Source organism: Carcharodon carcharias, chromosome 6 (assembly GCF_017639515.1).
Source record: "Carcharodon carcharias isolate sCarCar2 chromosome 6, sCarCar2.pri, whole genome shotgun sequence".
NCBI lineage: Eukaryota > Metazoa > Chordata > Chondrichthyes > Lamniformes > Lamnidae > Carcharodon > Carcharodon carcharias.
In genome coordinates this window covers 168,625,686-168,636,667 of record NC_054472.1, presented here as the reverse complement: position 1 = coordinate 168,636,667, position 10,982 = coordinate 168,625,686, and the positions used below count along the sequence as shown (strand labels likewise).

Here is a 10,982-nt window from a genome sequence, read left to right as displayed (position 1 = left end):
TTTTTTTAGTCAATTTTACTAGAACTATCAATATAATTTACTATGGTTATAACATGAGGGAGAAGCTAATGAAGATGATGTAATGGCCTTGCCCATCCCTATTCTGTAACCTTCTCCAACCTTACAACTCTCTGAGAACTCTGCATTGCTCCAATTCTGCAATTTTAGTCAGCTGCATAGGCCCTAAACTCTGGCATTCTCTCCCTAAATCAATCCATTTCTCTACTTGTTTCCTTTCTTAAGACATTCATTAAAACCTATCTCATCGAGCTTTTGGTCATCTGTCCTAACATCTCTTCATGGGTCTCGGTGTCAAATCTTGTTTGACAACACACCTGTGAAATGCCTTAGGATGTTACATTACGTTAAAGGTGCTATATGAATACAAGCTGTTGTTATTTTTTGGCAATAATTAATAAATGCATAACAATAGCTTTGAATGGTTTTATTCATTTTAAGTATTGAATATATAAAGTACAGAAGAAGCAAAGGGCCATTAAGGCCATTCCCTACACAAACCATATACAATTTGTCCTATTGCAAATGTATTTGACCAACTCCTGATTAGGGTCCAAAGGGTATTGGGTATGGTGAAAATATTAAATGAGTACTTTTCATTGGTCTTCACTCTTGAAGCTGATGCTTGACTATTAGAATTGAATGATTTTAATAATAAGACTAGTAATATTAAATTAGATAGACATATTGTTTAGAATAGAATTGAGCATTTGAAAACAGATAGAGTAACCAAGCCAGATGATAGCCACCTGAGGACCTATGTTTTTAATTGTTGACTGCTCTCTCAGATGATTCCTGTAGATTGGAAGGAGGCTAATGCAATTTTCATCATTAAAAAAGACGACAAGAAGGTCGCAGGTCACTATAGGTCCATTAACTTGACACCTGTAGGAAAAAGGATTGAGGGAAACATTAGACTAGACTTAAAGACTTTGCCCTGTCTAAGGACATAAGAAATAGAAACAGGAGTAGGCCATTCATAGCTGATCTACTTCAACCATCTTTCTGCACTATACCCACATCCCTTGATGTTTTTAATATGTAGAAATCTATTGATCTTAGTCTTGAACATACTCAACAACTGAACTTCCATGGCCCTCTGAGTAGGAAAATTCCAAAGATTCACCACGCTGTGAGTGAGGAAATTCCTCCACATATCAGTCCTAAGTGGCCTGCCACTTATTCTGAGAATGTGTCCCCTGGTTCTAGAACCCCAGGCTAGGGAAACATCCTTCCTACATCTATCCTGTTGAACCCTGTAAGAATTTTGTATGTTTAAATGAGATAATCTCTTGTTCTTCTAAACTCCAGAGAATAAGGCTCAGTCTATTTAACCTTTCCTCATAGCACAATTCCTCCATCCCAGGAATTAGTCTGGTGAACCTTCATTGCACTCCCTCTATGGAAGTATATCCTTCCTTAGGTAAGGAGACCAAAACTGCCCATAATACTCCAGGTGTGGTCTCACCAAAGCTCTATATAATTGCAGTAAGTCATCTTTACTCTTATACTCAAATCTTCGTGTAATAAGGGCCAACATACCAGTTACCTTCTTAATTCCTTGCTGTACCTGGCTGTTAGCTTTCAGTGACTCATGAACAAGAACACCCAAGTCCCTTTGAAGCTCAACACTTCCCAGCCTCTCACCACTTAAGAAATACTTGGTATTTCTATTTTTCCTACCAAACTGGATAAGTTACATTTCTCCACATTATATTCCATTTGCTAAATTGTTGCCACTTGCTTAGCCTCTCCAAATCTCCTTGAAGTGTCCTTGCATCCTCCTCAACATTCACTCATCCACTTCCAGCCAGTGATACATGAGGCAGATAAAGCACATGCTTATGTCTGTTTCCATGGCTAGTTCTTCCTGGAATAGGTCGGCAGCCTGTCTCCAGAGGGAATCATTTGGAGTGCAATGATTGTTTACATAGAGACAGAAATATTAGGACAACCAATATGGCTTCATAAAATGGAAATCTTACAAATCTAATTATAACTTTTGAAGTGGTTACAAAAATGGTGGAAAAAGGAAGCACAATAGACATGGTTCAAACTCGCCACTTCAAAGGCCTTGCTCTTATGCTATTGGAATTTTGGACTTGGAAGCTGGTGGAGCTCCCTCTTTGGGGGAGGCCATGGTAATGCCACCTCTGTTTGCCAATTGAATGTATGTGTCAGCTGTGGCTCAGTTGGTAGCTCTCATGCTGATTGAAACTTACAGAACACTGAAAGGCCTGGATAGAGTGGACATGGGGAAGATGTTTCCATTAGTAGGAGAGACTAGGACCCGAGGGCACAGCCTCAGTGTAAAGGGAAGACCTTTTAGAACAGAGATGAGGAGAAACTTCTTTAGCCTGAGAGTGGTGAATCTATGGAATTCATTGCCACAGAAGGCTGTGGAGGCCAGGTCATTGAGTGTATTTAAGACCAAGATAGATAGGTTCTTGATTGGTAAGGGGATCAAAGGTTACAGGGAGAAGGCGGGAGAATGGGGTTGAGAAACTTATCAGCCATGATTGAATGGCGGAGCAGTCTCGATGGGCCGAAGGGCCTAATTTCTGCTCCTATGTCCTATGGTCTTATGCTGCTGCATAATAAGGTTCTGGGTTCAATTGTTTATCTGGTAGTTGAGCACAAAAGTCAAAGTAGTATTGAAGGAGAGCTGCAATGTTGGAGATAGTGGGCTGTATTTTACATGCCCCCACTGGGTGTGTTTTGGGAGGGGGGGTCATGTAAAATATGTTGGGTACCCAACATAGCACCTTCCCGCCTAGCCCCGAGCTCACCCCATAATACAGTGGGTGAGTGGGCATCAAAATCGGCATTTCACCCACCATATTCAAATAAGTAATCAAAGGTCAATTAGGCTTGTTATCAAGCCAATTGACCCTGATAATATGCCATCCATGCCACATGCCATAAAAGTTTTGGCATGGGCAGCTGGGCAGGAGTGGGCAGCCCAATTTTTAAAAATTCTTCAAATGACGAGGAGCAAGGGAGTGGGAGCCAATCTTCAGGCAATTGGACAATCATCAACCTGAAACATTAACTCTTCTTCTCTATCCACAGATACTGCCAGACCTGCTGAGTATTTCCAGCAGATTTCTGTTTTTAACGAGATAAACTGATGAATTGTTTATTGTTTAATCTCTGGAAAAAAATAGTTATTTAGCGTATCTTCTATCAGCACACAAATAGTAAGAGGGTGGTAAAAGGAGGAGTAGGGCCGATTAGGGACCAAAAAGGGGATTTAGAGATGGAAGCAGGGGGCATGGCTGAGGTGTTAAATGAATACTTTGCATCTGTCTTTACCAAAACAACAGATGCTACTGAGGCCATGGTGACAGAGGAGGAAACTGTCGCTCAAAGGGTTCAAAATTATTAAGGAGGAAGTGCTGGATAAACTGTCAGTACTTAAAGTTGACAAGCCACCAGGATTGGATGAGATGCATCCAAGGATATTGAAAGAAGTAAGAGTGGAAATTGCAGGGCATTGTTCATAATCTTTTAGTCTTCCCTAGACTCAGGGGAGGTGCCAGAGGACTGGAGAATTGTAAACATTATGTCCTTGCTCAAAAAAGGTTGTAAGGATAAGCCCAGCAATTACAGACCAGTCAATTTAGCTTCAGTGGTAGGGAAGCTTCTAGAAACAATTATTGGGGAGAGAATTAATAGTCACATGGAAAAATGTGGGTTGATAAGAAAGAGCCAGCTTGGATTTCTAAAGGGGAAATCGTGATTAACTTGCTGGAGATTATTGAAGAGGTAAGAGAGAGGGTTGATTAGGGTAATGCTGTTGGTGTGGTGTACATGGACTTTCAAAAGGCATTTCATACAATGCCACACAATAGATTTGTGAGAAAAGTTATAACTCATGGAATGAAAGTGACAGTAGCAATGTGGATTCAAAATTGGCTGAAAAATAGGAAACAGGCTGATGGTCAATGGATATTTTTAGGGCTGGAGGTAGTGGAGTTCCCCAGGGGCCGGTACTGAGACCCTTGATTTCCCTGATATATATTAATGATCGAGATCTAGGTGTGTAGGAGACAAATTCAAAGTTTGCGGGTGATATGAAACTTGGAAGCATTGTAAACCGTGAGCACAAGTTGGCAGAGTGGGCAGATAAGTGGCAGATGAAGTTTAATGCGGAGAAGTGTGAGATGATGCATTTTGGTAGGAAGAACATGGAGAGACAATATAAAATAAGGGGTACAATTCTTAAGGGGATGTAGAACAGAGAGACCTGGGTGTATATGTGAATAGATCATTGAAGGTGGCAGGACAGGTGGAGAGAACAGTTAATAAAACATATAGTATCCTGGCTTTTATTATAGGAGCACAGAGTACAAGAGCAGGGGGGTTATGTTGAGCTTATGTGAGACGCTAGTTAGACCTCAGCTGGTGTATTGTGTACAGGAATGATGTGAACGCATTTGGAGAGAGTGCAGAAGAGGTTTACAAGAAACTTCAGTTAGGAAGATAGATTGGAGAGGTTGGACTGTTCTCCTTGGAGAGGAGAAGGCCAAGAGGAAATTTGATAGAGGTATTCAAAATCATAAGGGGGCTGATGCACTGTCAGATTCAAAGCGGGGAGAAGTGAAAGATTTTTTTATAAGGTGAAAATCTTGGTGCCTGGGGAAATCATGCACCACACATTTCCTCTCATTTGGCAGTTTGGCCACTTTTGTATGCTGGGGTTAGGCTGCTGACCATAAGACGTAGGAGCAGAAATAGGCCATTCGGCTCATTGAGTCTGCTCTGCCATTCAATAAGATCATGGCTGATCTGAGAATCCTCAACTCCATTTTCCTGCCTTTTCCCCATAACCCTTGATTCCCTTGCTGATTAAAAATCTGTCTATCTCAGCCTTGAATATACTTAACAATTCAGCCTCTACAGCCCTCTGCACCCTCCAAGGTACTGCCTGCTCTCTTCTGCAAGGCAGCAGGCTCCATCATGGCTGTAGTCTGCCTTTGCCGCTTACCCTCTGCAGACAGCTAACCGCTTCCTGGAGATGCTGGTCGCCACTAATTCAGCACTGAGCTGAATTGCCTCTGGTCCAATTAGGGCATTTACATTTCAAAATAGTGTCGCATAGGTGACACAGTTGAAGCATGGTGTTGGTAACTTGGAAATTATCCGAGGATCGAATTCCCAATCCCGAATTAAAAATTAAGCCTGTTTGCAAACTGGCAATCTTTGCATTGCTTTCTTGAGTTTTTTGATGAGATAACAGAGAGGGTTGATGAGGGTGATTCTGTTCTTGTGGTGTACACGGACTTGCAAAAGGCATTTGATAAGGTGCCACACAAGAATTGTGAGTGAAGTTACAGCCCATGGAATAAAAGGGACAGTAGTAACATGTATACAAAATTGACTGAGTGACAGGAAACAAAGTGTAGTGGTGAACACTAAGATAAAAGCAAAATACTGCAGATGCTGGAAATCTGAAACAAACACTGAAAATGCTGGAAAAACATAGCAGGTCTAATAGCACCTGTGGAAAGAGAAACAGAGTTAACATTTCGAGTCCATCTGACTCTTCTTCAGAGCTAAAGAGAAGTAAAAATCTGATTAAATTTATACTGTTTAAGGGGGGGGCGGTGCAGTAGGTGAGGATGGATAGAAGACCAGCGATAGGTGGGGGCAAAGGAGAGATTGACAAAGCTGCCATGAAAAAAAGGAGAAAGGGGGTGTTAATGGAAGTGGTAAGGGCTAAAGGAGGTGCTGATAGTGGCATTAAGGTAAGAAAACAGAATGTGATAATAACAGAACCAGGGTAAGTACTCTGAAAAGAACACTATGAACAAGTGACAGATGGCTCTTGTAGGGGTGGAGTTGGGGGAGGGGACAGTGGTGGGGGAAAAAGACCGAAATTAGGATAAAAGGTGGAGATAAAACAATGGGCAGAATTTAGCCCTTGGTTGGCGAGCAGGCCCCACCGGCTCAGCGGCGGGCGGGCAGCCAAACTCCGCCACCTAAATGGGGCCCGCCGCCATTTTGAGTGGGCGGGCCTTGGCCCGCCCAGCCACCTGCCTGACAGGAAGTGCTATGCACTTCCTGTTCTGGGGGGGGAGGGAATCCCCAACTGACAAAGTGCGCTCTTTCACGCATGTGCGCGAAAGAGCACACTGCTCCCTAAGGCAAGGTCCTGTCTCAGGGAGTTTAGTGAAAGGTAAGTAAAGTCAAAAAATAGAGACATTTTAAAATTATTAACATGTCCCCCTCATGTGACAATATCACACGAGATGGAACATGTTGATAACAAACTCATAAAATTTATTAAATTTTTGCAAAATGGTAATGAAACTTCATCCCGCCAGTGGATGAAATTTCATTAATAATCTACTGGCCGCTGGGGCTCCTGGCCTGCCCGCCAGCCTTAAGGTTTTTCTGCACCGCCATCCCCTCCCCCCACCCCACCCCCACCCCCCCACCCCACAAGGGCAATCTGTTTTATTCTCCACAGGTGCTGCTAGACCTGCTGAGTTTTTCCAGCATTTTCTGTTTTTGTTGTAGTGGTGAACAGTTGTTTTTCAGACTGGAAGAAGGTTTTTAAAAATTATTTCATGGGATGTGAGCATCACTGTCAAGGCCAGCATTTGTTGTGTACAATACAATTCAAATATGTACATAAATCACTGAATGTGACACGTCTGGTTGAGAGCATGGTTAATAATGCATACGGCATCCTGGGCTTTATCAATAGGGTACAAAAGCAAGGAAGTTCTGTTAAATCTAAATATAAAGTAATAGTTTGGTCTCAACTGGACTATTGCATCCAGTTCTGGGTGCCACGCTTTAGGAAGAATGTGAACAATTTAGAGAGAGTGCAGAAAACATTCACGAGAATGGTTCCAGGGATGAAGAACTTCAGTTACATAGAAATATTGGAGAAACTGAGGCCATTTTTCCTTGGAGAATTTGAGACTTGAAAGAAGATATTCAAAATCACGAGGGATCTGGACAGTGTAGATAGGGAGAAAATAATCCCATTGGTGGAAGGATCGAGAACCAGAGAGCAATTAAGGCAATTGGCAGAAGCAATGGCACCATGAGGAAAATCTTCTCCGTGCCATGAGTGCAGCTGGAATGCATTGCCCAAGAGTGTGGTGGAGGCAGGTTCAATTGAGGCTTTCAAGAGGAAACTGGATCATTGGTTGAAAGGGAAGAATGTGCAGGGCTATTGGGGGGAGGGGGGAAGGGAGGGGCACTAGGTGAACTGTTCCTTCAGTGGGCCAACAAACACGAGAGGGGCCGAATGGCCTCCTTCTGCGTTGTAACCACGCTATGATGTTGCTCAAAAAGTTACCAGAATGATTCATAATAATCTGCTCAATGAAAACCCCGATCCCTGCACCCATTAATACTCTATTGAAGAGGACGCTCTCTCGGCCGGATGTGTCGTAGCACTGACCCAAACGTGACACTGAGCTAACCCGGAAATGAGTGAGGTGACCGGGAAGTGACGCTGATGTCCCTCTATATAACGGGCCTCCCCGGCCTTTCTACTTCCTCTTCTTGCTCTGCCCGGTTCGGAGGTGCTTGGTTCTTCTGATCGAAGCTAAGGCCGAGATTCTCCCGGCGACTAGCACTATCGGACCCGCAGAGATTCAGCGCCATGGCCTCCACCTCGGAACTCGCCTGTATCTACAGCGCACTCATCTTGCACGACGACGAGGTCACCGTGACGGTGAGTGAGGCGGCCCCAGGCCCCAGCGCCATCTTAGAGCCGGCCGGGTGGGCGCCATCTTGAGGGAGCCACCTGGCAGGGAGAGAAGCCCCGGGGCGGCGTGGGGAGAGAGAGAGCCCCCCCCCCCCCCCCCCCCCCCCCCCCCCCCCCACCGAGGCGGGATAGGGTGGTGGGAGGAGAGTGCGGAGGCAGAGGCCGAGCCTCGTGAGGAGGAGGCAGCAGCTCCGGGCCCCTGGGCCTCGGGCTGAGCCGGAGCTCTGCACACGTGGGGCGGGATCCAGGTTGTTTCCAAGTTTGAGCAGCGAGTTGGGAGCATTTCTTTGGGGATTGTGATGGGGGATATTGCCCCTCACACTGGGCTACTTACAGAGATCACCATCGGGAGGAATCCACCCATAACTGATCTGTAACTCCACTGATCTGCTTTGGCTCCAGCAAGGCATGTTCGTGTTTCCACATCACACACTGAGATTTATAACTCGCTTTCTTCCACCTGCATGAGGGTGGAAGCTGGGGTGACTGTTTGCTGAAACTAGTGCGCGTGCACCTCTGGCCCTGATCATCATCTCGTCCGAGTTGTGATCTAGCTTCCAGCACTGAACTAATTTATCTAGATGCTCAGCTCATAATACTTATTTTCTGTAATGTCTTAGGGGTCTGGACTTTAAAATGGTTGTATTTTCCAAGCTGAACTAGCTAGCTGTGCTCCACTGAACTGACACCCGGGTGGGTCATCTTTGTTCTCACTATTCCACTCTTGACATGGGGCATGTCCTATCCGGACTTGGAATTCCCTTGCTTTTGAATGAACTGCTCCTTCTGTCTGAGGCCGGTGTATTAATCACTACATTCATTCTAACTGTCACATTGACCATTCCGTTGCTACCTTGACCCAGATTTACCATTTCATTGTTCTTTGATTTGTAAATGTGCTTTTATACGGCTACTTAAAATAAGTAAAATTTGCGCAAATAAATAACCAGATCATGGTTGTACTATTGTGCTAACAAGTATTTTAAACTTTTTTTAGGAAGACAAACTCAATGCCCTGATTAAGACGGCTGGTGTAACTATTGAGCCTTTCTGGCCTGGTCTGTTTGCCAAGGTAATATCAGAATTCTTGCTGGCAATGCATTAACTGATTGCTTCTGTTAATTTGGCCCAGGACAAACTGACACCCTGAAAAAATAATTTAAACTTTTTGGCCTTGGTGTGGACAAAATATATTTACATTTATATAGCACTTTTCATGATCTCAGAACACGGCAACTTGTAGACTATTTATATTGTCTTTAACGAAAGGTCCCTCAAGGTACTTCACAGAAGCATTATGAAGCAAAATGACAGCCACATATTATGTAAGATGACCAAAAACTTGTCTTAAAGGAAGAAAGTGACAGGATATTAGAGTTTGGGGCCTAGTTATTTGAAGGCATAGCCACCAATGGTGCAGCAATTAGAATTGAGGGTTTATGCTATGACTGGTGAGACTCTGAAAAGTACCGAAGATCAGGGACCTTTGTGTGCATGTCCACATATCCTTGTAGGTAGCAGGGCTGGTAGATAAGTTGGTTAAGAATGCATATGGGATACTTGCCTTTATTAGCTGAGGCATAGGATATAAGAGGAGAGGGGGGTTATTCTGGATAGGCCACAACTGCAGTACTACATGCAGTTCTGGTCACAACATAGGAAGGATGTGATTGCAGAGAAGACTTACCAGGATGCTGCCTGGGCTGGAGCGGGGTCTGAGCTGAGGAAAGATTGGATATGCTGGAGCTGTTTGCCTTGGAGTAGTGCCAGTTGAGAGAGGACCTGATTGAGGTGTATAAGATTGAGGGGCATAGATAAGGTGGATAGGAATGTACTTTTTCCATTAGTAGATGGGTCAGTAACCAGGAAAGAAGTAGAAGGCTAAGAGTGGAGTTGAGAAACTTTTTCATCCAGATGGTGGTTGAGTCAGAAACTTGACGTTTTTAAGTGTTTAGATATTCACTTGTGTTGCCATAGCATCCTGGGCTGTGGAAAATGGGATTAGTGTAGTCAGATCTTTGTTGACTGGTGCAGACGTGATGGGCCGAATGGTGGTTTCGTGCTGTAAATACCTGAGTCCTCTGAGTATGTCCAAGAGGCCAGGATTACAGGAGGGTTCTGGGTCTGAAGGAGATTAGAGATGGGGAGGTGAGGGGCCTTGGAGGGATTTGAAAACAAGGGTGAAAATTTTGAAGATGTTCTTTTACTGGGAGCCAATGTGGGTCAGCAAGCAAAGGGTCGATAGGGAAATGGTTTGTATTGTGAGTTTGACATGGACAGTAGAGTTTTGGATGACCTCCAGTTTATGGAGAGTAGAATGTGGGAGACCGTCCAGGAGTGCATTGGAATTGTCGAGTCCAAAGGTATTGAAGCAATAAGTGAGGATTTCAGCAGTAGATGAGTTGAATCAGGCAGAGGTGGAAATAAACCATCTTAGTGGTAATTTAGCAGCAGTCTTGCCTATGTAAACACTAACTTACAATTTTTTTTTTAGGCATTGGCTAATATTGACATCAATAGTCTGATCTGCAATGTTGGTGCTGGTGGGGGTGCGCCAGCTGCTGTAGCAGCTGTTTCCACTGCTGCCCCTGTTGCTGGTGAGTGTTTTGAGAAACTATTTAAACTGAGTTGTGGGACTATGAATTACTTTGGAAGCAATTTGGAGAACAAAGTTAGTCGTTCATTGTAGTGTGCTTGTAGAATATGTTATTGGGATGTGTTCCTTTAACCTTCAATTGCCTCAGTACTGCATGCTTTAATAAATGTCTACCTTTTGATGGGTGAATGGTTGAGGCTTGTTAATTTTACTCAAGTGTTGTGCAGGTTTGTACTGAAGAACTAAAATCACTTTTCTGTCCTGCAGCTGAAGAGAAAAAGGAAGAGAAGAAACAGGAGGAATCTGAAGAGTCTGATGATGACATGGGCTTTGGTCTCTTTGATTAAATGTACCATACAACATGATTTTTACAATTTAAAAAAAATATAAAAAATTGAATATATTTTTGTTTCCTTATTACTAGACTAAGGTCCAGGTCCATTGCCAATCTTTTTCCCCATTCTATGCACTGCTACCCAACATCCTTCTGTGGTCTGAATTTTCACTGGTCTGTTTGCCAGTTAGTGCATCATCTTTAAATTGTCACAGCAGTCAAGATTTTTGGGGGATTGGTTAGTCAATGTAAGCTGAGCAGATGCTTTTTACAATACTCAGCTGATAATTATTGCACTTATT

At 43.6% G+C, this 10,982-nt stretch overlaps 1 protein-coding gene across 1 annotated transcript; it reads left to right on the top strand.

Moving 5' to 3' along the window:
- The first annotated feature begins 7,533 nt into the window (after positions 1-7,533).
- On the top strand, positions 7,534-10,749 carry rplp1 (ribosomal protein, large, P1). Its single transcript, XM_041189023.1, has 4 exons — positions 7,534-7,717; positions 8,748-8,822; positions 10,245-10,347; positions 10,614-10,749. The coding sequence occupies exons 1-4, from the start codon at positions 7,646-7,648 to the stop codon at positions 10,691-10,693; spliced, it is 330 nt and encodes a 109-aa protein (XP_041044957.1). The 5' UTR covers positions 7,534-7,645; the 3' UTR covers positions 10,694-10,749.
- Positions 10,750-10,982: the final 233 nt, after the last annotated feature.

What these genes read in the sequence shown, in the direction of transcription:
- rplp1 (XM_041189023.1), top strand. Translation starts at nt 7,646, where the DNA reads ATGGCCTCCACCTCGGAACTCGCCTGTATCTACAGCGCACTCATCTTG. An exon ending in ACGACGAGGTCACCGTGACG is followed by an intron (nt 7,718 to 8,747) that starts GTGAGTGAGGCG and finishes AACTTTTTTTAG; the next exon opens with GAAGACAAACTCAATGCCCT. An exon ending in GGCCTGGTCTGTTTGCCAAG is followed by an intron (nt 8,823 to 10,244) that starts GTAATATCAGAA and finishes TTTTTTTTTTAG; the next exon opens with GCATTGGCTAATATTGACAT.